Source organism: Festucalex cinctus, chromosome 1 (assembly GCF_051991245.1).
Source record: "Festucalex cinctus isolate MCC-2025b chromosome 1, RoL_Fcin_1.0, whole genome shotgun sequence".
Lineage (NCBI taxonomy): Eukaryota > Metazoa > Chordata > Actinopteri > Syngnathiformes > Syngnathidae > Festucalex > Festucalex cinctus.
In genome coordinates, this window is record NC_135411.1 from 24,077,713 (window position 1) to 24,104,692 (window position 26,980).

The 26,980-nt window shown below is 38.8% G+C and overlaps 1 protein-coding gene across 1 annotated transcript in view; it reads left to right on the forward strand.

Moving 5' to 3' along the window:
* Positions 1-26,980, forward strand: part of LOC144020701 (receptor-type tyrosine-protein phosphatase S-like) — a 133,891-nt gene that overhangs the window by 72,417 nt on the left and 34,494 nt on the right. The window contains exons 7-13 of the mRNA XM_077524437.1: positions 7,505-7,519; positions 10,948-11,217; positions 11,829-12,208; positions 17,020-17,221; positions 20,902-21,038; positions 22,107-22,251; positions 25,496-25,813. Of these exons, the coding sequence (XP_077380563.1) occupies positions 7,505-7,519; positions 10,948-11,217; positions 11,829-12,208; positions 17,020-17,221; positions 20,902-21,038; positions 22,107-22,251; positions 25,496-25,813 (1,467 nt within the window). The remainder of the gene's footprint in view (positions 1-7,504; positions 7,520-10,947; positions 11,218-11,828; positions 12,209-17,019; positions 17,222-20,901; positions 21,039-22,106; positions 22,252-25,495; positions 25,814-26,980) is intronic.

Below are 26,980 nucleotides of genomic sequence, written 5' to 3' on the forward strand. Positions count from 1 at the left end.
AAAGTACAAGAGGGAGGCCGCAGAAATTAGTGGTACCCGTACCACACTTTGAGAATCACTGCTTTACATGCGTGATGTAATATTTGTCATACTAATTTAGCTGCTTTCCCCACTAAAATTGCTTTGTTAAAATTACAGTTTTTGTATTGTTTTTTTTTTTTTTATCATTGGTTAATTAATCTATTCTAAATAATCAAATTTGGGGAACAGGGTATAGCACATTTTTTATACCCATACCAGGACAAGTACTCAACTCTTGAGAAGTACCGATACCTCTTGTAGTTTTGATACATAAAAAAAAGACACATTTGTAAAGAAAGATCTATATATTCCAATACAGCATTTTCCTTAAAATTCCATGAAATCAAAGAAAATATTCAATTCTTCTCATTTCTAATTTCTAGTTCCTGATTGTAAAACGGCCACAAGAGGGAGGCCAATACTGGTATCGGCCGCTGTTGTGCGGCGTGCACCGATACCTTGAAAAAAAGTCCTGGTATTGGTACTCGCCCATCACTAAATTTTACATAGAGTGGACTTTGCATTTATCACCTTTTACTCATTTTATTATGTGTAATTAGTTATCCCGGTAATTTAATTACAAATAAAGCAATTTTAAAATGAGTTATTGTATTAAAAAACAAAAAATCTTACATGTTTGACAGCATTTTTCCCCAAATTGAAAATGTCCTGAATTATTATTATTATTATTATTATTATTATTATTATTATTATTATTATTGTTATTATTATTATTATTATTATTATATTTGTATAATAAAAGAGAACCAGCCATTTCAAGCACTTTAGATTGGTCAACATTTTGCAAAAAATATGCCTACACGTATGGCCTAACCAAAAGTAGTGATTTTTGAAAAAGATACGAAAATTGCTCAATTGTGACTTAGGAGGTTTTGACCCAATGGCAACGAAATACAGTATACGTTTTATTTTATTTATTTTTTTTATTTATTTTTTATTTTTATTTTTATTTTTTTTAAATAACCTGATATAAATAAGTGAACATGAAAGTTTGCCCACCTCTGGTTTGCCCGTTACTTTACGAGGTCAATTACATGTATTATTACCTTTAAGATATAACTACATTTTTGATGTACCAAAAAAACAAACCAAAAAAAAACATTCCTGGCACCAATGTGCATCCGTTGAACCATTTCTAATGATTGTAGCCTCTAGATTGTGTGTGTGTGTGTATGCGTGAATTTGCGTGTGTGTGCGTGTGTGTGGCTTTGCGCAGGCCGTTTTTATTCTCTCTGTGTTTCCTCGTTCTCTCTCCTCACGTCATTGTGTTCCGCATCAACCCCCTTCCATCCCTCAGAGCTTCGAGAAGGTTGGTGTGCTCTCTCTTTTCTTTTGTTACTCCTTTGTTTCAGAAAGCTTCTCTTATTGAAACAGAGAGAAACAATCAAGAAAGAAAGAAAGAAAGAAAGAAAGAAAGAAAGAAAATCCTGAAAGACCACCGCACTCTATTTAGACTCTTAAAACCGTCTTAAAACCCACATTCGGTTAATTTCTCCAAATCCGCTCTCCATATTGTAGTACAGTCTACCCAGCCAAATGCATTGACTGCTTTGTGAGGCCTTGTGTGCAGAACCCTCTCCCCCAATCGATGTTTTTTTTTTTGCATGGTATGGTCCTGTTGTCATGCAGACCCAAGAATTGGACGATATTTAAAAGAGGTGATGTTTGCATGAAAGGAGCGAGAGAGAGAGAGAGAAAGAGAAAGAAGCACCGCTCGCACGTCACAAGCATGACGCACACCCTCTGCGTTCTTATGAAACTTGTCTTGTCGCGTTCCCCTCCCCCCACCCCCTCCGCTCTTTTGTGTCATTGCATCAACCTGACATTGCATCTGCTCCATGTCTTGCACTTGTTGCATCCAGTTGGGAACCTTTGCACTCCCGCTCATACTCGCACGTTCGGTTTGTTCGATTTGGCTCAAGCTGCTCGTGTTGGATCGTTGGCTTAGGTCTGAATAGAAGGCGGGAAGGCATCTCCATTTCCATGTCTGTGTTGACGTTGTGACCCTCACGTTCACGTATGCGTTGGCACCTTTGGTACTGTTAATTAGTGAAATGAGATTATGAAAATGCAGAAGAGTTTGCAGTGATGACTCATCACAGTTTATGCCGCATTCGGATTAGATTGAAGTCGCTAAAACTTGAAAACAGTTCGTGATAAACAGCAAAAATATATTTTTAGAAACTTGCAGATATTTCCTCAGAGACTTTTTTTGTTTGTTTTTTTGTTCAATAAAGTAAGTTGACTATTAGGTTATATTAGCTGGATAGAAAAGATCATAGTCAAATTTATTGTAATGAGAATTTGTGATTGGCCGGTGAGTTCTGATGCATGACACAGCGAGTGTCACCAATTTTTGAAACCAATAGCGACTTCATGGATACTAATGAATGTGCTACCAGTTTAACATGCACTTCTAAAATAACAAATTTGCTCAAATTAACTTTAATGAGGTTGTTAAAAATGGATGATGATGATATGCATCTATGGGAAGACACTGATCATGTTGATGATTTCTCATGCTAATTATCAACAATCGTTTAACAAGGTAGGAAAGAGATAAATGCCAATATGCTACACGTGATTACCATAAATCTCTGCAAGTGTTTACCACCTAGGGGTATGATTCTCGCTTTTCATAACCCGGATATAATTATTAATAGGACTGAATATACTTCACTATGTTTTATATATAATAACTTTGACATAATGGAATGTTGTTGTTGTTTTTTTTAAATAATATACTGCACCTCTAATCATTTTCCGTGGTTTAAATTTTACAAACTTACAAATGATTTAGTGAGTGCCCTAATAATTGTATTTTTATTTTTTAAAAACAGCGACTATATTTTCTTGGTTCAAAAGAAAAATAACTAAATAACAACATGTAATTGTTTCTTAGTATCTTCTTGAGAAAACAACCAGAAAATGAAAAATAGAGCTTCAATAGATTAAAGTGGCAAAGATTCAGTATGTCCCTCACTACTACTTGAGCAACAACAGGGGATGCCTCTTAAAACTAAATGGAATGGAACCCATTGCTAACATCTGTATCTGCGCTGTGTATCTTCAAACACAAACCTGTGCTCTAATAGAAGCTGCACCTCCATTAGTTTATGGGTATCTCCCCAAATAGGTCTCTTTTTGTTGTTTTTTTTCATCTGGGGGAAAAAAAGCAACAAGTGCTACAACTGTAGTAAATTACCTTTGCACATTTCATTTTTGTCATCGTTAGTGGGGTTTCATTCTTCCTACACTATATTTAACTGGTGAAACTAAAATAACCGTAGTTATTAGAATGATCTATTTCTATGGAAGCGTGGACCCGCTAATGTGGAGTGAATAGTTTTGCCTGGGCTATGACATTCAAACGTATTATGAAAGTTTTTCAAACCTTTTGATAAAGTTGTTCGAACGTATTTGTAAAAGTAGGCTAAATACTAAAACATTATGGGGCATATTCACTAAGAATGCGCTGCGTTCGGTAATAGCGCGAAATATTGCTCCACAACTGCACCCGCACTCTGCGCCCAGTTACCCACAAATTCACGAAGGATATTGCGCTAATCGTATACTGGCGCAAACACGCACATAAAACTGTCAGCTTGGAGCAAATTTGCACCTGATTTACCACACATGGCAATGGATTCGTAACTATTTACGCTGGTGTTAGTGAATTAGACGCCGTATATCAATGAGTCTCATTTGCATTGGGGTGGGCATATTTTGTGTCAAATGTATGCAAATTACCTAATCTAGGTACGCGCAAATATCACCGCCGCACCGTGGCGCAATCTGGTTGGCAGTGCACTCAGTGACGGATTTCCCCATCTGGGCGTGTTTAGTGAATTAGGCGCTCCCAGATTGCTCCATTTTTACCGGTTAGCGCCATGCAAAGGCGACGCAAACCTTTCGTGAATATGCCCCAATGTTTTTCCTATAATGCCACGGGGTATTTACTTGTGCATACGCAATTGTGACATTACCCCATCTAATTATGTGGGGGGGACGTGGCATTATGGGGGAAAAAATGCTGTTTTTAGCATTTGGAAACTTTATAAATATGTTTGAAAAACTTTACCAATACGCTTGAAACACTGCAGTACGTTTGAACGACGGCAAAAATGTTCACACTCAGTTCCATACCTCCTTAGTCAACAACAGCCCCAAATAATAATAATAATAATAATAATAATAATCGTAATAGTCGAGTGGTTAGCACGTCCGCTTCCCAGTTCTGAGGTCTCCGGTTCGAGTCCAGGCTCGGACCTTCCTGAGTGGAGTTTGCATGTTCACCCCGTGCCTGTGTGGGTCTTCTCCGGGTACTCCGGTCTCCTCCCACATTCCAAAGACATGCATGGCAGGTTAATTGGGCGCTCCGAATTGTCCCGAGGTGTGCTTGTGAGTGTGGATGGTTGTTCGTCTCTGTGTGCCCTGCGATTGGTTGGCAACCAGTCCAGGGTGTCCCCCGCCTACTGCCCAGAGCCAGCTGAGATAGGCGCCAGCAGCCCCCGCGACCCTTGTGAGGAATAAGCGGTCAAGAAAATGGATGGATGGATAATAATAATAATAATAATAACTGATAACTAGAAATGTGCATAAATGTCCTGGAAGTTTAAAATGCTATGGTCATTTTAATGTTTGTTTACTGTTTTTTTTTTCTGTTTTTTTTAAGTCTCTATGCCCATTAAATAAGTTAAAGCGTTAAAATATTAACTCCTCAAAACATGTAATTCAACTATTTCAAAAAATGAAGAGAAACATGAAACTAACAAGATAGTTAAGTGCATTAAAACATGAATGACAAACATGAAAGGGCTTAAGTGATTGTGAGTCCAATATCGCATACGAGCAACCTAATGGAGACATTATGATCTCGTGTCAGTCTGCATTTAGTGTCCCAAACAAAATCCGTCAAGCTCCAGCCTGGACTTTCGCTATCACCACCAAACACTCCGACACGCTTCTATTGACATTTGGAATCAATCCGATTCGTTCTCATTCTCAAGTATTGAGGGGATAAGTTTCTCCTTATTACATGACTAATGAAAGTTGTGTCCTTCAGCCAGATGGGATTGTGCAGAATAAATGTCAGGCCGCCGATCGTCCTCAGTGCCTCTCTATATGCTGTATAGTTTCGAAGTTGCAGAGATAGAGCCGTAATGCCCGTGGCTGTGCCAAGGTCTCTTTTAGCCGACCGCCTCCAGTCTCAACACAGAGGACGGGACTGAGGTTGGCTCGACTAATAAGATGTAACCTCACGCCTCTGTCAAACTATGGATAATGGAGGAGGATCGTGAGGGCTGCCTCTGTTTACATTTATGGAAGCAGTTCGATGAACATGCGAAGAATTATCCCTAGTGGCAAGCTTATGTTAGATGATGTGTGTCAGAAAAGTTCCAGGACTGGTGTCACAAAATACTGTATTTCAAACCCAAAATGAGTTTTATACTTTAATGTAGGCCACAATCAACCAAGAAGAATGGAGTGACGTGTTACGAACAGACTGCCTATCACAGCAGACTTTGATGTTGAATTTTCTAAAGCTGCAAAACCAAACAAGTCCTACGTAAAACTCAACAAAAATACAACTTTTTATTTCAGAAACCATCCGCATTGTACACATTGTACTGAAGCTAACATCATCTGCATTGAAGCCAATCATGAGCCCACACACACTGTAGTTATGTCATCATAAACTCATCATGTACGTCCTAAAACATGTCTTTGCTAAGAATTTTATAGTTTACAAAACTAACATAACTTAAAATTGAGAGCGCATTTTGTGAATCATATAATATAAAAATGAAAATGCTTTTCAAAATGTAAACTAACTGAAACTACATCTTATGTTCATAAAACTGTAATTTAGTGAAAATGTCTTTTGTCAATATCATATATCATGAATTTCCGGGGTTCATTTGAAATGTATTTATTTCAGTATTGCTGTATGTGTGTACACAAGAAAGAAGATCAGTCACTTGAAAATTGTAGTGTACTTTATTACTGTATTTTATATTGCAATACTTAGTGACCTTATTTTTTATCTTCTACTCAACAAATTCTCCATATATTAAAAAAAAAATACGTTAATCTAATACCAAAACTAATGAAAACAAAAATGAAGCATTAAAAAAACAAACCTAATTAACACTAACAAACTTGCTGTAAAAAAGTAATTAAATTAACCAAATTTAAAAACAAAGGTCAAAACGAACTCAAAATTAAATAAAATCTAAATCTAAATGTCTCTACCGTCTCTTGACAAGATTTTGCTATGGTGCCGTGTGTTTTAAAATAATAGTTATAATAAAATTACAGGCAACAAATTGTACTACATTTATGAAAAATTGAGATGTCTGTTTGCTTTTCGTCTCTTGACGTGTAATTTACGTTTTGATTTGAAATATAGCTTTTGAGACACCAGTCCTAGAACTTTTCTGACACACCTCGTCGCACTATACTCCTCACTCTATATTTGGGATGTTTGAATAACTATTATGTTTTGCTCATGTTGCAAGTATTATAATCAGTGCATATTGATAGGTTTAAGATGTAGCCACATTGCACGTATGTGTTTGCAGACTGAGCATGCTGAATGTTGGTCTGTGTGTGTGCGCGTGTGTCAGTGTGTGTCCAGCATGCTGTGGTGAGATGAGATGCTTGCCTAATCATGTCTCTTTCTAACAGATTTTTGTCTCTGTCTCCTCCTTGTCTTTGACTTCTCTAACCAATTCTGGGCATCTTCCGGCTATATTTTCCTCAAGTATTCCAAAAATGGTTTTCCACTTTATCTGTAACTTGTTAAATTTGAATTTAGAGGCAAACCTCTTTTTCTTTTTCTTCAAAATCCAAATGAAAACATGTTGACTTTTATTCAATTGTCTCTAGATTCTTTGAGTAGAGGGGGATGTGGCACATGAAGATTCCAAGTCACGATGTCACTCTTTATGGAGTGGAGGTTATAATGTGAATTTCCCGTTGTTGTATGTCTTTATTCTTATGTCAGTTGATTTATTTTGGGGAGGTAGACAAAGAAAAGCTTGTATCATTCTTTTGTTTTATTAGCAATTTTCTTTATATTGACCATTTTATCTTGATTTATGGCTTCCCTTTCATTCTTCCTCCATTCTAAGATGTCAATCCATTGATCTTTGTCTTTTTTTCTGTGTTGTGAGCTTTTCTTCCTTTTTCTACCTTCAGCATATGTTCTCTTCTTCTGCTATCTTTTTTTTTTTTCTTACTTCCAAAGCACCTGCTCTCTGAATGGGCCTGACTCTGGTATAGCTGTGTTTTTAAATAGATTCATGTTTTTTCTTCTTCCTCGCTCCTCTTCTCTTTCCCCCTTTTCCCCTCCATCCCCCCAAAACCCTCTTCTAACCTTCTCTTTATCTCTCTACCCCCTGTCCCTCCCTCTTTTGTCTCCTCCCCCTCCGCATTCTGTCCGCACCCTGATGTGTAGGAGCGACAGACACATGTACATAAGTTTACTAACTTATAAACATGCACATACTACCTCACTTTTTTGCCCGCACTTGTTCCAATTCTTCTCTCTCCGTTCTGCCTCTCTCATGCTGTCTTGTTTTTTACTTAACGTGTCCGATGATCACTCTGCAACCGCCACGGCACCTTATTAGAACCCTCTCCTGTCCACATACCCAGTTCATTTTGACTGCACACTGTTATCTGTTTGGAACTTTTGTGTACTGTAGAGTATTTTGTTGTCGCAATGTGCCTTTGCTTGCATTGCCGCGTCATTGCGTGGAAGCGGAGCAGAGCCGTCCTCTCTCTCTCTCTCACTTCCATCGCTGTCTTCTCTTGTTCTACCCGTTTCCTTTGTGTCTTCCTCCCACTTGCACATTATCTCTGTTGTGTTTGTCCACCGTTTTATTCCTCTTGAGTCGCCAAGGCATGCAAAGTGACCTATGAGTTCAGTCTCTCAGTATCCAGTAGCACTGGCATAGACAAAGAATTGGAGCATTATTTGTTCATTCATGTACCGTACTTTCCGCACTATAAGGCGCACCTAAAAGCCTTCAATTTTTTTTCCAAAAGCTGACCGTGCGCCTTAGAGCCGCAACAGGTCTCGCTGTCGGTGACCCTGCACGATCGGTGACGCACATGCGTAGAAGATCCCGCCATCTTGGATCGCTAGATAATCCTAATACTTTACCTCAGAGAAAATAATAAATCAGCTGTTTATTTATTTTGGGAGTGAATGGAGTTGTCAGAAACCAGGTTTGTAATCTATTAATAAAGTTTGACTGACCTATCTGACTGTTTTGTTGACATTCCCTTTAGCGCAGCACCATCTAATGGATACATAATGTAACCCCAGCCTCTACTGTAGCGCCTTATAAATGGAAAAAGTTTTAAAATATGTCATTCATTGAAGGTGAGCCTTATAATGCAGTGCGCCTTATAGTGCGAAAAATACTGTATTAAGGGTTAAGGTTAACATCCCCTTGAGGTCTCAGCAGAACGTTTCATATCATCAAGAGAAACCTGACTCGTTCGAGGACAAAAAAGTTCATATTTCGGACAAAAAAGACAGATGTGCGGGAGAGAGGCCTACTACTTCAACATTCAGAAACCATCTCACCATCTGACTTCCTTTCATTCCTTTCAGAGAGATTGAATAATTTCGCCTCTAAAAATAAGAAACACACTTGGCCTTCAGGTGCCTCCACAAGCATTTTTACAACTGAATGGAAACAGAACAGTCCAGTTGCGAGCAATTCAGTGCCTTGAGAAATAAATGACCTGGATGAATGAGAATATCCACAAGCATAACGGAATGGCATATTAACCAGAAACTATGTTTACATGCAGTCGAAATTTGGGTTTAAGTAAAAAATTTTGGTTTATAAAACTTACGGGATAACACGTTTACGTTAAAAGTTATTTCCATATACATATCTAAACTGCGATGCATGGACAACATCATTAAGGAAATTAATGTCATTTCCGCTTTTAACTTTCTACAGTCAATAAATGACATTATAGACATGTCACTCACCACACTAATAAAGTAGACAGAGAATAACATGAAAATGCTGTGGAGAAATGTACTGTTCGTTTTCAAGTCAAACCAATGTTCCAGTCAAAGTAGGTACCCCCATCGCATTTACTGTATATGACCAAATATATTCGAAAAGGGTAATCCAGGGATCTTATTTGGGGTTTTCAAATTCTAAATAAGGGCATGTCATCACTTTCCTGTGAAAAACGCTTGTGTCCATTTTTTGTAATTTTTTACATTTACGTTTATTGGATTAAACTGAATGTACACATCCCCAAAACGTTAAAAAAAAATGCACATGAGTGTTTTTCACAAGACAGCAATGATATTCAGGTTTTTGTGTGTGTTTACCAGTGTAGTATTCAAGATCACACCAACTGAGATAAAGACATTATCGACACCGAGCCGAGACCAAGATTGTATACAAACAGTATATAGAAGAATCACAAAAACTAAACAGAAATAAAATAAAATAAGACAGGGAAGGCAACGCAGCACCTTCATTCTGCGTCCTGTACTGATCATAATCGTGCTGGCCTGGTCTTGACCGGTCTTGACCCTGCCCTGCCCAAGACCGAAATAAGATGTCGAAGTAAAAATGACGTTGATTCAGAGACAAGCCCGAATGAGTCCCTTAAGAAGTCTTGAGACCAAGACCGATCTCGAAAACTACAACACTAGAGTGTTTAACTTTACATGGATTTATATTTGGGTTTTGAACAGTTTAGTGACTGCATGTAAACGTAGTCAGAGTGATTCCACCCAAGCAACTGTCATTGGCTGCCTTAAGACGGTTGTTTTCCATCCCAAAATAGTGAAACCATTCTCGGTTGGGGGCAGGCCTCTAACTCACAGGATTCATATTTGAGTTTCCAGACCAACGCTCAGGCTAAAGCTGTTCTATGGTGCATAAGCGCATGAAACCTGCTCAGACGAGGTGAAATGTCTTCGAGGACAACCAGACAAGTTCAGTTGCAAAAAAAGAATCCAATGCTCCTGACAATATAATGGCCTGGGTGAATAAAAATATTCACAGGCATCTTCACAAGACATTTTGGATAGTTCTGTTTTGTTGATGCGGTTTTGGCACAGAGCCTTCTTGAGTGTTTCAACACCATTGCACAAAGCAAGGCCTTTAAAGGCATGCTTGGTGAGTTTGGTGTGAAAGAACTCCCACCAAACATCTTTGGGATGAACTACAACAATGCTTCAAATGTTCCTCTGCCTAATTTGACAACAAATTCCCACAGACACACACTGACATTTTGTCGAAAATCTCAAAAAGATCGAAGCTGTTAAAGTTGCTTCTTATTTCCCTTTCCTGTAGGCATAATTGTTATATGCCCCAAGACATTTGTACATATATGAAAGACATAGAGTAAGCATATAAAGAGTCCAAAGTGAAGTGTAGCTTTTGCTCCAAGCGATGCCAGAGAGGAAATGTTATATTACATAAAAAAAAAAAAATCTTACACTCTAATCAACAAATACAACATTTCCAGAAAGAGAAACTGATTGTAGCTGTCATGCCCTTGTTGAAGCGTTACTCAAGAGTTTGTCACGTTCTTATTGTTTGTCAAGGCAGCTCACTCTGTGTGGGTGAGCTCAACAAGATGTGTGTCTTTCTGTTGAATTCATCAGTACCATAACGTAATTGGGACTAAACTTGAAGTATCCCTTTGTAATTTCTGTAAAAGGAAAAAAAAAACCCTGAAGTTCATTCTCCCCCTTCCTGTTACCTTCTCTTCACTCTCTCTGCATCTCGCTCTTTGCCTCTCTATCTGATTCTCTCCCCCTCACCCGACCTCCTCTCTCTCTCCGCCTTTCTTCTCCTCGCCCTCCCTCAACCCCCCCTTGCCCTCTCCTCTCTCCTCCTTCACCAGTGCGCCGCGTCCCCCCTCGTTTCTCCATCCTTCCCTCCAACCACGAAATCATGCCGGGAGGGAGCGTCAACATCACCTGCGTGGCGGTGGGCTCCCCGATGCCCTACGTCAAATGGATGGTGGGCAGCGAGGACCTGACCCCCGAGGACGAGATGCCGATCGGTCGCAACGTGCTGGAGCTCAACGGCGTGCGGGAGTCGGCCAACTACACGTGCGTGGCCATGAGTAGTCTGGGTATCATCGAGGCTACGGCTCAGGTCTTAGTCAAGAGTAAGAGACTCACTGCTTTGATTCGCAAAAATACCGTTTAACTCATTTACTCCCAATAACGTATAAATACGTTTTTTTTAGGTTCTAAGTGTCCCAAAGACATATTTATACGTTTTTTTTGTGTTTTTTTTTTGCTAGAGCATACAGAAGGCTTTGATGCAGCCTCTCAACTGCAAAGAACGGTTGCAGAAATGGTAGTTATTACACAAACGGCCAGCAGGTGGCAGCAGAGCAAAGGAGATCAACCAGGACCATGTAGAAAAAAAGCTTAATTACTTACAATTTTAAATAGATTTGTGAAAACTGATGAAACTTAGCTCTCATCTAATGCTAATTGCTGCAAAACGGAAACAGATAGAAACATACTTTTTTTTTACTGATGAAAGAAGGGACTTTAATCTTTCTTTTGGTAGATTCCATGCTTTTATAGCAATTGAACACAATATTCTGTGGGCCTTGTAAAATCAGTCAAAATCCAGGAAAACAGGCGGGAGCGAACGGTATTGCTTCTGTGAAAATGGCTGGGAGTGAATGAGTTAATTGCCATGGAAGGTCTCCAATTTTGAAAATTCCCTTTCATCAACGTCCTAATCAAACTGTGTTTGCTTCAGCTTTGCCAAAGCCTCCTGGCACTCCCATCGTTACCGAGACCACGGCCACCAGTGTGACCATCACGTGGGACTCTGGCAACCCCGACCCGGTCTCCTACTACATCATCCAGTACCGAGCCAAAGGTCCAGACAGCAAGTACGAGACGGTAGACAGCATCACCACCACTCGCTACAGCATCGGCGGGCTGTACCCCAACACCGAGTACGAGATCCGAGTGTCGGCCTTCAACAGCATTGGCCAGGGCCCCCCGTCCGTGCGAGTGGAAGCCCGGACGGGAGAGCAGGCCCCGGCCAGCCCACCGAGAAACGTGCAAGCCCACATTATTTCACAGAACACGGTGATGGTCCGTTGGGAGGAACCGGAGGAGCCAAATGGGCAGGTGGGAAGTCAGATTTTATTTTATTTATTTTTTTCATGTCAAATGTTTTTTACAGGCAACAAAACATGTGTTCATGTCTAAGTGTCTTTTATGATAAATTTTAGGTTATTTTGCCCAGGAATTTGAGCTAAAACCCCTCTCCCAATGAGTTGCGAACATTGCCGAACACTGCGAATGTTGAATTTGCAAAATATGAGGTTGTCGCCCCTGTCATTTTGCGACATATCTACGACGTGTTTTCGATGAAAAGCGACATTTCAGACAATGTGCAAATTAACCTAAAATTTGAGTCAAATTGACCCACACAACAGGTTAAAATGACCATTATTTCTAGGGGTGTGAATTGCCTAGTATCTGACGATTCGATCCGTATCACGATTCATAGGTCACGATTCGATTCGATACCGATTAATCCCGATACGAATTTACAAGTCGCGATATTTTTACTCAAATTTAGAAAATACCATTCAGTAAACTTATACATGTACACTGTAAGATTTGGATGAAAATTTATTATTATCTTATAACTGTGAGCCACTGTATGTAACAAACAGGTTTAACAACATTTTTCATGTTTGAACAGCATTGAAATAAAATATTAAGACTAAATGTTCCATTAATATAACATTCTTCCATGCTTAAGGTGTGAAAGTTTGACGTTTTGTTGAATATTTTTCCATCAAAAATGGATGTTAAAAAATCGATTTGGCTGCCTATTGAAGCGATTCGAGAATTGTGTGCTGTAGTATCAAGATATATTGCCGAATCGATTTTTTTTAACACCCCTAATTATTTCTGTTTCCTTTTTGTTAGACGATGTAATTATTGGACATTTTTGTCACGCTTGACTGTGATGCGTTTGCATGCAAGCTACACGACCCTGTTCATTTTGGACGTATTTCCTGTGTGCTATAAACATGAATATGGTGTCGTGAAGCATTGCCATAATTTAGATATCACTCCATCTCATCTCAGGTTTCTTATTCTTTCAAAGAGAAAGAAAGGGGGGAAAAAGACATATAATTGCAGAAGTGACTGCAGCATGACATACAGTCAACTACCGTCCATGCATTAATGTGGCATGAATGAAAACCATGAAAACTGATTGTCCCCAAAATTTATGAGTACATGTATAAACATATGTTTATCATAGGCTAAAAATATTAGAACAAAACTCACAATAGTTTTGATAATATTTAAAACGGAACACTGCCACACATTCATATAATAATAATAATAATAATAATAATAATAATAATATTAATAATGTATAACACTTTTGAATTATCATCCAAAATATTGCGAGATTCGTTCTAATATTTCCAGACTATGATTATCAAATGTCTGCATGTACTCAGAAATTTTGTGGTGGGCGGAGACACATTGAGCACTTGTAAAACATGAAATACAAAGTAGAAAATATGTTCAACAAATGTCTCGAAGCCAGCTTTTTGTTTTTTGTTTTTGAAATATGAGTTCAATGCATGTGCTTCTCCAGGCAGAGCCGCACTCTTCAAACAGAGAGCGTTCCGCTTCAACACAAGTCAGAGTGAATTTATGAATGGGACCTCGGAAAGAACTTTGCCGACACATTTATGACAAATTACGATGAATTACGACGGGATTACGAGCAAACGCGCATGTTGGCGAAACAATGGATTCGCAAAGAAATTTTGAACGACAATGGCGACAACTACGAAGAACTACGAATAATTACGAACACAAATTCGACATATTCCTACCAATTCTGAACCCTGTTATTATTATTATTATTATTATTATTATTATTATTATTATTATTATTATTATTATTATTATTAATTCAATCTCTTGTGTAATAACCTCATTTATTGATTGATTGAATTATTTTTTATTTTATTATCTGTTCTCATTGCTGCTGGACATGTAAATTTCCCAAAGGGATCAATAAAGTCAAGTCTAAGTCTAAAAAAAAACTAAACCCTAAACTAAACCCTAAAACTAAAATAAAAACCAAATAAAAATTAACTGCAATGAAAGTTCCAAAACTTATTATGACGCCTCCCCCAACTCACTCTACGCTACCTTTTGTTTAAGGTATCATTTGAACAAATATGAGACCATCAGTATTTGACAGCTTGGGAGTTGCAGTTTTTGTGAGCGTATCATTCAGTTGCAAATGGCTCACCAATTGACAGTGGATCAGCGCAGCAAAATTGCCACTTGGCAAGAAGTTTTTCTGTCATCTACTGCAGTTTAGTGCCAGTTTGACAACCTTTATACCTGCCAATTTATGTTACCATGGCAAGTTTCTTCAAACAGGATCTGTTCTTGATGAAACTATGAAGTAGAATGTCTACCACCACTGAGCAAACACTGAACTCCAAGAGCAGGCGTTTGCACAAAGCCATGGCAAAAGTCTACCTTTAGGGTTGCACTGGAAATCAGCATAAGAAAAAAAACTTGATTCAGCAGATGATTCTGAGAGCGACAAAGCTTTACCGGCTTCAGGTTGTTGAGCATTATAATCTTCTTAAAGTGAGAAACTTACCGTGGATTGCGTAATTGTACTACCCGTTGGAGCAGTGCGATGGCCATGAAGCTTGTCAAAGTGGCGCTGCAGTCGGGGACAAAGATGTTTCTTGCCAGGTGGCAATTTTGCCACACTGCCTCAGTGTCGATTGGCGAGACATGGGCAAGGAATGAGATGCTTTCAAAAAGTGCAACGCCTACGCCGACAAACGAAATAATGAAACAAACTAGAAAGAAAAATAAGTGTACAGTCACTTTTGGGGCACCGTGTATATACCCCAATAACCAAGATTGTTCTGCAAGTTGTCAGATAGGAAATTTTTGCAAATGTGCACTTAATTCTTGTAAATTAAAACAAATCCATATTGGACTTGTTTTTAAATGAATTCCAAAAAAAAATCCGAATCAAAATATAGACTGTATTTTTCAGATTATAAGTCGCAGTTTTTTTTTTCATAGTTTGGCCGGGGGTGCGACTTGTGTGTGAAATTATTAACACATGATTACATCATTTCACGTTATTTTCACACTAAACCGCAAGAGGGCGCTCTAGGCCTGTGTTGATAAGTTCAACATTGCCGGAGGGAGCGGCACATGGTCTACCTCCCGAGTTGGGGGAGTTGTTTAAAAGTGACACCGAGGATGAAGATTTCATTGGATTTAGTGATTTGGAGTGAAACTGATAGTTTGGTACGCGTGTTAGCATGTTCTTTATGCTAGAGTTATATGAATAACTTGTAGTGATGGGAACATAATTCACCCATGGAACGTTGGGACGAAGGGAGAGTTCCGGGTGGGAAGGTTTTGTTATGTGGAAAAGGGGAGTTAGCCTGTTAGCTTCTAGCTGAGTGGGGAGTTGCTGTTAAGACCTCAGAAGCTGATGTCAATAAAACGGCAGCCTTTGGCTCCGTGCTTCAACACTCCGACTACCGTCACTGCTCGCTACAAACTCTTAATATCTTACGTCGTTACTGACATTACCAGGCATGTCAGTCATATAACGTTACCGTACACTTATTAAGCCTGTTGTTCTCTCTCTTATTTTTATTTTAAATTGTCTTTCAAGATGACATGTATGTTTTTGGTGTTGGATTTTACGAAATAAATTTCCCCCAAAAATGTGATTTATACTCCAGTGCGACTTATATGTTTTTTCTTTCTTAATGATGCAATTTTTGGCTGGTGCGATTTATAATCTGGAGCGACGTATAATCCGAAAAATACGGTAGTACATCTACAACTGCATTATCATCTTTGTAAAGGCTCAATTTTTTTTATATAACTCTTCTGTTGGATTTCATTATATTGTTCTAATCAAATGTCCACTTGCAAATTGATTTAAATTTTTTAAAAAAGAGAAAGGGTAGTATATTTTTATAGTTTTGTGCCTGCAATGCCGAGTGGTCTTTTTACTCATATTTAATTTAGGCTCCAGATATTTTTGATTCTTTTACATGTTAAATGGTTGAATTCTGCACATCCAGTTGCTCACTGGACAGCACTAAAGTGATTGCTTTAAAATTGTAATTACTTTCATTTGACATTAACAGTAGTACACATTGGTGCCAGCTAATAGTACAGGAAAAAATGATTTATCCCCATCTGAAATTGCATTTGCTTTTACTGAGGACAGACGAACAAGGTTTCAGATTTGCGCCTCGACTTTAAGGAGATTAAAACATTAAAGCCTTCGTAAAATTCCCCACTGGGAGCAGTTTTGGAGTGTGCAGTTCACGTCCTTTACACAGAGATTGTGCTCCACCTTTCTACCCCCGCGAGCACATAAGTACCACCCCAATCTCTAAAGAAAGAAAAGGTGCTTTCTGCTCTAAATTAATAGCACTCCCACTGGAAGCCCATTTCCTTTTCCAGCCTATCCATCTACAATATTCACAAAAGTGCATTTAGTGCATATGAGGATTAAAGTTATTGCTGGTGGAGGTCATGAGTGAGGACAGTAAATAAATACGGTGGCAGTGAATACGCACTTAGTTTATATTAGAGGTGTTTTGTCCAACCTTCAGCCACGGGAGGTCATCACCTGATGACAGTGACCCCTAACAAGGCGTGAACCACAACCCGGCGTGGCCATCTGGACTGACCTAACCATAATTCATGGATGACGACCTTGGCTGTGATAAATACTAGTTGTTTGTATGCTGAATGAAGGGTTTATGGATTACCATGCATGCAAGACAGTGAGATTATGTGGGAGACCACATATCACACAGCTCAGTCCAGGATGACCTTAAAAACTCAACACGCTATCCGTCAATCTCTCTATGCTTGCCGTGTTGCAGGTGAAGGGCTATCGCGTCTACTACACCATGGACCCGTCCCGGCCGATGAATGAGTGGAAGATCCATAATGTCCAGGACAGTGTGATCACCACTATACAGAGCCTGGTGACCTCCGAGACGTACACGCTCCAAGTCCTGGCGTTCACCTCAGTCGGGGACGGGCCCTTCTCTGACCCGGTCCACGTTAAAGTCATGCCAGGAGGTTGGTGTTCTTCATCATCATCATCATCATCATCATCATCATCATCAACAACATCATCATCATTATCATTATTAATATTAGTGTTGTTCCGATACCGTTTTTTGGCTCCCGATACCGATACCCAGCTTTGCAGTATCGGCCGATACCGATACCATACCGATACTTAAGGTTGTTTTTTTTCCTCAACATGAAAAAGCTGTCCTGCCATTGGTTCAGAGCATTCAAGGGCCAATAGGATATCTTGGATCGGCATGCAGTGAACATGTCACATGCCAGTGAATGTCATGCACCAGCAAGACACAAGATGTTGCATCCAAAATTCTATATTAGCTTTGGAATTAATGGTATCGGCATGTTACTTGTGAGTAGTCACCGATACCGATACCACTGTTTGAATGCAGTATCGGCACCTCTGCCGATACCGGTATCGGAACAACACTAATTATTATTATTATTTTTTATTATTATTATTATTATTATTATTATTATTATTGCCATAATTAATTAATTAATTACAGGGACCTTGCAGCAGTTGATTCTTGGGCCCTAGGGCCCTAAAAATAGATATAAAAAAGAAATCAAAATCATGTTCAGTTGCTAATTTAATATGCAAAAATAATAATAATAATAATAATTTATTACACTGCCTTTGTGTCTGACCAGATTTCCATCAAAACAGGTCATCTCAAATGTTTCTAATGTACCGCTAACAGTTTTCACTCGTTACTAACTAAGAAAAAAATCAGGTGTTCAATCTTGAGGCAACGTAATGCTGCACAGCTCCCACAAAGTGAGTGATGAGATTTGTTCTTAAGCTATTTTCAACATTTTAAATGTGAGGACAGACCAAGACAATCAATATCAATACAGGAAATTTACCATATTTGGACGTACAGTACAAGGTTTCCGCCCAGTTTTGTACGTACAATGGAATCAATAGCATTTTTAGACTTCTCACAAAACTATAGGGAAAAAATTCTGTGAAATTTCAAGATAAAGTTAAAAAAAAAAATGCAGTATAAACGTGACAGAAAAACTTAAAGGGATACTTTACTTATTTAGCCATTTTTGGCAGTCAAACATTAATATTTTGCCTATAATAAATTTGATATTTTCATTATTTTTCACGTACAATTAGTACCTTTAAAAACACATTTTGAAACTTGCTGTCGACTGAAAATGACATCACAAGGGCTCAGGTAACCAATCACAGCTCAGCTTGTGAATGTCACATGACCAAACCTAGAAAACAGGTGGTGAGCTGTGATTGGTTACCAGAGCCCTTGTGATGTCGACAGCAAGTTGCAAAATGTGTTTTTAAAGGTACTAATTGTACGTGAAAAACAATGAAAGTATCAAATTAATTATAGACAAAATATTAACTTTTTATTGCTATAATGGGCTAAATAAGTGAAGTATCCCTTTAAATTTAACCTTCTCTAAACTTGTTCATGTACATTTCCAATTGGTTAATGTTTCAGTACAATTTTCACAACTTGCCATTCTCTCACAAACACCGCTAGCTGAAAGCCGTATTTTGAGAACCACCATACAGTTTGCATTTCTGTAACTCTTCCAGTCTCTTTATTAAAGTCCATGTAAGTATATTCACTATTTTTTTTCTAAATGCATTATACATTTTTTAAGATAATTGCTGTAAAAGATGTGAAAAGACTGAGAACTACTACTCAACTGTGGAGATAACATTTTGCACCTTATCATTATAATGGCCATACTTTGTATTAAATATTACATAGATTGAATTAGAAAGACCGAAACACAGTGCTAATTGTTGGGCCACTTACCCCACCGTGCCCCTGCAGCATCACCACTGCATGTCATACAAATCACCAAGCGGCTTATTCAAACGACAAGTGGAACCCAGCTGCTGTGCAAAACTGGGCGTGGCCTGTCACAACATGCGCATCCTTTCAAATGAGTAACTTGCACAAGCCGACACTTAAGTTTGTGGAGAGTTGTGGAGAAGATTAACAGGAGCAAAAATGTGGTATGTTCAAGCTACTCAAGTCATGACGACAGCGGTTGCAAAAGTTGTAGGTTTTATGTGGCGGCAGGCGGGACGAGATTAATGCTCGCAAATCTATGATGGCATTACGTGTTTAAATTCCCGTGTTGACTTGGGACACTTGTACCTGAACATTTTGTCACTTTCCAGCTCTTACAGGAAGAGAAACATATGATTTTAGTAAAAAAAAATATTTGTAGACGTCTGATAAAAGAAGACCTTGGTGGCTGCTACATAAATCATATGGAATTAGTGGAAAAAGTGTTATGAAGGGATTTAAAACTGTGATAAAGGATTAATAACCAAGGATAAAATAGCATTTAAATTGGTCAAACAGTTCAACAGTTCAACAACAACAGTTCAACTCTTAATTTGGTAAAAGTTCATTTACCGTATTTTCCGCACTATAAGGCGCACCTTCAATGAATGACATATTTTAAAACTTTTTCCACATATAAGGCGCTACAGTAGAGGCTGGGGTTACGTTATGCATCCATTAGATGGTGCTGCGCTAAAGGGAATGTCAACAAAACAGTCAGATAGGTCAGTCAAACTTTATTAATAGATTACAAACCTGGTTTCTGACAACTCCATTCACTCCCAAAATGAATAAATAACTGTTTTATTATTTTCTCTGAGGTAAAGTATTAGTATTAGCTAGCGATCCAAGATGGCGGGATCTTCTGCGCATGTGCGTCACCGATTGTGCAGGGTCACCGATAGCGTCTTGACAGCGAGACCTGTTGCGGCTCACTATTGATCCATATATAAGGCGCACTGGATTATAAGGCACATGGTCAGCTTTTGAAAAAATTGAAGGCTTTTAGGTGCGCCTTATAGTGCGGAAAATATTATACTTTTAGCATGCAATGGTGTAAAACTGCACATGTTGAGAGCTGTTTCTAATATTTGGGCCTACTCATGTAGCTAAAAATGGTGGCAGTCTAGGGGTGTGAATTGCCTAGTACCTGACGATTCGATTCGTATCACGATTCACAGGTCACGATTCGATTCGATACCGATTAATCCCGATACGAATTTATAAGTCGATTGTTGCGATTTTTTTTCATTCAAATTTAGAAAATACTAATCAGTAAGCTTGTAGAGTGTAAGATTTATATGAAAATTTATTATTTATTTATCTGAAATTTCAGTCTTATAGAGGTTGTAATCTGTTTCATGTTTGAACAGCATTAAAATAAAATATTAAGGCTTAATGTTCCATTCATATAACATTCTTCCATGCTCAAGGTGTGAATCCTAACCTGAAGTCAGACGTTTTGTTGAATATTTTTCCATTAAAAATGGAAGTTTAAAAATCGATTCACACACACAAAAAAAATAAAATAAAATAAAATAAAAAAATAAATAGGCAATGATGATAAGACGTTGAATCGGTAAGACTACCGAATGAACAATTCTGAGCTCTTAAAAAAATAATAATAATAAAAAATAAAAAAATAAATCGATTTTTTTTTTATTGAATCGATTCGAGAATCGCGCGATGTAGTATCGCGATATATCGCCGAATCGATTTTTTTTAACACCCCTAGGTGGCACAAAAGAAAAATGTGATATTAATGTATTCTTTTCATTAATACAGTTCTCAGACATCCTTCCTATGTGAGTTTAAACCTCTTATTTCCTTCTCCAGTTCCAGGACAACCAGGAAAGTTTAAAATCGGAAGAGTGACTGACACCAGCATTGAGCTGACCTGGGAGCCTGCATACACCAAAGAGGGCATCATCAATTACGAGCTCCTTTACAAACCTGTCAAGTATGGCAGTTTGGTAAGACAATCTACCTGCTGGAGATTGCAAAAGATTTGCAATGAATGCAGACATATTGACATATTAACTGTTTCAATAACACGTCTGTGACAGACATGCAAAATACAACAAATAACAATTATACCACTTTTTCACTCACAATTTTTTGTGACTTTGTGCAACTGTATACGCTGCCCTATGCATAAAGTGTTACCTTGACTTCAGAGTTAATTTGCTCTGTGTGCGTCAGCTCATGCTCACTTTGATACAGGCCCAACAAAACATGATAATAATAATAATAATAATAATAATAATAATAATAATAATAATAATAATAAATAATAAAGATAAATGACACACTATATTTTGCGAAACAGTAATAAAAAATGTAAAAAGAAAATATAAAGAAATAAACATGTTTTAAGTTCATTACTGTACTTATATGTTGTATTCATGTGTTGGATGTGTGCCCCGACTCACTTCTTTTTAAAAAGTGTTTTCAAGCTGTTTATTGCCGCTCCCAGATGAAATTTATGGTCATTCTAAATATAAAACAAAAATAATTAAAAGTGCATTTTAAAACAACCACATATTGTAGATTTGCTTAAAGTCTGCTAGCTTAATGCTAGCGAACAATGGGAAAGGCCATAGTGCAGCTAACAAATAGCATCTACTTAAAGCAACGGATGTTTGAAACAGCAAACATTACATTTACAATATATAAATACGCAATATGCATATATTCTTTATCCTCCAGCTTACTCAGTCACAGTATTTGTGAAACTCTTCTTCGTTGTGTCTGAATGACCATAGTAGCCTACCAGTAAACCACCCCCAGGTGGCCAGGTTGCACACCAGAAAGAGCCATAGTGAATTAATCATGACGCACAGTATATGTTTTATAAAGTACATTCATGCTAATTTCCTTCCTAAAAACACATTGCACATGTTTTTATTGGGTTTTCAGGAGGGTGGAAATTATTAATGGCATTTCCATTTGTGGCAATAGGGAACATTGATATGAGATCTGATCCTTGTGTATCACTCTCTCAGCTGGTGACGCGGTCCTCGCCTCTCTTTCTCTCGTAGGAGAAGTTGACCTTCGGCCCTCGAAACTCCTACACGGTGGAGGGTCTAAAAGCCAACACGGAATACTCCTTCTCCCTGGCAGCCATCTCAAACAAAGGCATCGGTGCTTTCACCAATGAACTGGTGCAGAGGACATCGCAAGCCAGTATGTCTCCTTTTCCTTGGCGCTATATGACGAACACAAACACACGTTGCTGCTGTGTTATGTTTCACCTTGCACACAAATGTCTTGAAAACACACGTTGACGCAAATTTCAGTCGATGTCCGCTGACCTGGCACGATCCGGCGACCGTGTGACACCATCTGACCATTGATCTCCTTTATCAAGTCATGTGTCCAAAACCCACTCCCATGCATCCATCTGCGTTTAACTGTGATTTTCTTCCTATTCCGCTCAGTCTCTCTCTCTCTTTTTTTTTTTTTTTTCCCAGCCAAAACATGACAGATGGAGATGGATCACAGATTAATGTTTGTCCCTTCCTCCTTTTCACCCTCCTTCCACATTTTTCCTCCTCTATCGGTGTCTAATATCTTTGAAAGGGTGAAAATGTCTGCCAGTTATTGGCGTGCAGGCAGTGGCGAGGAGCTTTTAAAGGATTGTGGGTTGGCCTGCAATGTTGTAAGGAAGCGCCAGACAGTGTGATTTTTTTTTATTAGATGGATTTTCACCCTGTTTGGCATTTCTCGATAACCAAGGATAGACCACAAAATATGCCTTTTTAGGGTGTGATGTATTGCATATAGCCATGTCCACACAAACATAACTTTTACACTGTATTTCTACACAGTTTTTCATCTTGTCCGCGTATTTTCTGTCAGTGATAATTGATGAGCTGGAAAATGGTTTTGCAAAGAAAAAAGAAAACTTATTATGTTTACCTTTTTTTCCCCAGGTGTGCTATTCTTGCATAACTCCACTCCACTGTTGATCTACTTCTATGATTACCTTCTTCTCAATTTATTATTGTACCTTTTTTCCGGAACTGACTTTCTTGAGGCTTCCGATTGTTTTTACAACGTAGATCAGCGATCACCAACATGGTGTAGCCCACAAGGAACACGTATGTAGCACAAACTAGCCAGCCTGTTGTGAGAATAGCTGACCAGTGATGGGACATTGTGGTTTTCTTGGAATGTTGGAGGAAGGATCATTTTAAATCACTTGCAGGGATTTATAGAAATAACGCATTGCATATAATTATTTATCTGTTTCCTACCTTTTTAAATCATCATTTTTGTTTTATTATAAGATACCTATTAACTCTTTGACTGGCAAATGTGATAAAAAAACAAAACAAAAAAACAACGGTGCCAGCCGATTTGGAGCATTTTCACTCATCTTTCAAAGCAAACAGAATATTGCGCGGTACGACGACATAAATATGGTGAATATCATATTGAAAGATTGGATTCCATTCTTTCATGAGAAAAAAAAGTATGTTTCTACCTTATTCTGTTCTTTAGTAATCACCATTTGAAATTAGGTCAATTGAGTGACATAAGCGAAAATACAAAAATATTGAGAAAAACAAGCTTTTTGTGAAAAGATAAATTTTTTTGCACAACAGTGACTTTGACAAATATTTTTTTGTTTAGTGACAAGGCAGCGCTGCACAAGACGTTGCGCTGCCCATTGAGAGAGGAAAAAAAAAACTTAATAAAGGTAAATTAATGTTTTTGGCAGCATTCATTAGGATTTTAGAATACGTCATTAAACGGTTTTGGCGGTCAAAGAGTTAATATGACCAGGACTCCCCCATTCTCCTACATAGGCAGATTCACCTCTTAGCAATTCTTTAAAAATATTTTGAAATATGTATTTAATGTTTATTATTGTTGTTTATTTATTTATTTATTTATTTATTTTTTATAGTCAACCCTTGTTTTTCATGGAAAACGCTTATTGGTGCTTTCTTCCTGCTTATTCAAGAACGTTTTGCATTAAAATACATAAACAGATTTTCAATGCAATTACTGCATATCGGCCAATCAGCGACGTGCTGGGAACAATATTCGGCCCAGGAACCGTGGGGGTGGGATTGGGGGTGTTGGATTGCCACCGGCCCGGAAATGGACCGGCTGTTTAGAAACTCCCGAAATTCCCAAAGGCCACCACCTCCGAAACAATTATTTGAAGATTTTCGCCATTCGCAGGCTGGCCTGCTCCTTATTCTCCATGAATAGCGGGAGTCCACTGTACATTATACATGTTTGGAGATAATTGTTTAAAAATAAAATGCGTAAAGGCTGAGAACGATGTAGCCCTCAATTGTGGAGATTTAACATGAAACAGTTTTTCCACATCATATCAGAATATGAGCTCCTTCATTTGGTAATCCAGCACAGTACAGTTGGTTAGCAAGCTAGCCATTTTATTGCCTGTGTGGCCACTTTAGATTGCCTCCTTGTAATCCGCGAGTGTTTAGATGTCACCCAGAGAGAGGCAGAAGAGCAGGGTCCGTGGGTGGGGTGTTAAGTCGGAATACATTTTTAAACACCCCATTATTCCGTATTCCGACTTGACAGCCAGCATGTAAACCAGGCCTTTGTGTTGGCGTGGCCACTTTCGAGTGCCTTGTTGTTGGCCGTAAGTGTGTGCATGTTACAGAAGAGCAAGGGCTTCGTCCTGGTAGCTCTTTACATTAGTAAGCAGTCAAGAAGTAGCTTTCAATTTCTAAAAGGTTGGTGACCCCTGACCTACAGGTTGTAGTCACAACTATTGCTTCGGCAATTTATTTATTTTTACATCTCCAGTGTATGTGTGGACATGATGAAACGTGTATTGTCCATGCAAAATCCCTGCAATTTTCTGAGTCCAAAAATGTGCTTGGTACATCTAACCTGTGTCCTTTTACTTTCTTCTCCCCAAAAAAGAAGAGAGTAGATGTCAGAAAGGCCACCTCTAAATAAGCAGACTATTTCCTGAAGCACAATGCATTTCCCATGGTGCGCTTTGTTATCGCCAAGGTTTGGTGCACATCTAGATTGTCCCCTGAGGCAAACAGCGCGGTGGCTTTACAGCTGAGTGGGCAGATACTTGAATCTGTCAGCTAGGACTCTTTGACTCCCACACTTGCACACATGCTGTACTCTCGTCAAGCCCAGACGTCTCCGCTTTAAGTTGTCTGCTCACGGTCAATACTCTTGTCTCTGGTTTATTTCATTAAGTGTTATGCTTGTACACCAAGTGCTTGCTTGGCTCTTATTCACATGCTTATCCCGGTGTCATCGTTTTCAGTTCGGTTTACCATCGTCTCTTATTGTTTCCTTTTTTTTTTCTTTTTTTTTATCCTATCCCCTGTGTTTTTACTTATATCGTTCCCCCCTCTTGCTTTTCACTCCCAACTCTCAAACGCTTTACCGACTGCCCTCCCCCTTGTCCAATCAGAGCCCTCAGCCGCACCCGAGGGTGTATCCTGCGAGAGTGCCAGCTCCACCTCGCTCAGAGTTAGTTGGAAGCCGCCTCCACTGGAGGGCCGGAATGGCGAGTTGGCAGGTTATGAGCTGAGGTACCGCAGAGTTTCGGGGGCAGGAGGCAAAGGTCAGGGCCAAGAGGTGTCCGGGCTCCCGATCCCTGCCCGGCAGGCAGACACACTAGTAGAGGGCCTGGAGAAATGGAGCTGGTACAACATCACCATGGCAGCTTCCACTTCTGAGGGAACTGGACCCAACAGCTTGCCTGTTCTCTGCAGAACAGATGAGGATGGTAAGACGATTGATGCATTTGACAGTGGAACTTTCCAAAGTCAAATTCATGTAGGTTTTACAATTGAGATTTTGCAGAAAGGTTTCAGGAGAAATATGGCTATTAAGTCTTCAAAGCAGAAGTAAGTGTCAAGTCTTAAAGCTACTGAATGCAGAAAATTCCATTTCAAATCGCTACTGCCACCTGTGGCTGAAAAATTTAACTGCAAACACCCTTCTTCACGTACACAATGCAAACATGACGTCACATCCGCAGACAAAGGGTGGGAAATTCAAACCCAAATCCAATCTGAAAACTATTGGTCATAGGCTTGCCATTGTGAACAACTAAGCTAAGCTAATAAATTGTCAAATAAAAAGGCTATTGTAAATATGTTTGGGGCAAATTGCTACAAAGAGCAGCTTTAACCATCAAGTTTGAACAAGTCCCAAGAATCTGTCACAAAAAACCAGCAAATCAAGTTGAGTCCCCACTAACTGCAAAGATGTTATAACACACAAGCTTGCTCATTCACAACATGCAGTCACACATTAGCCACTTTACAACCAGTATCTTTGCTAGCATTAGTTAGCTACTAATCACATATACACAATCACAGTTTCAATGGTCCCAATCCCATCTCCATGTTGTCCATTACCTTATTTTCTTCTCAATTAAATGTGAAATCATGAAGCTTGTTTGACCAGCTAGCAAACTGTGAAGCGAGCAGAGCGCGCCTGTCTTTTAGGGTTTTACCGTATAGTGACAGATGAAGTGAGTTGTTGTGGCTCTTATCTTTGAGTTACAAACATTGCATAGTTGCGATTGTCTTTTGAACAGTTTTATCTGAAACATAATCCTGGAACGATAATCCAAATGTAATCATCTTTGGAGCACCCGCCACGGTACTAGCTTAATGAACTGTCCTCTGCATTCCGCGTTTTAGCATAGCTTACTGATGATGGATTGCCAGATTCATGCACACTACACAAAAACAATGTTTCTTTCAAAAACCACATAAATAAAAAACTAACTTAAAATGCAGATTTTCAGATGTAAACAGGCAATAATTGTCGAGTTGGGTAGTTAAAGTCTAAATCACGTCTCATGAACACCAAGCTAACTTCATGCCAAACTTTCAAAAGTTTTAGCCAAGCAAGTCTTAAAATTGCCGACTGAAGTCTGACT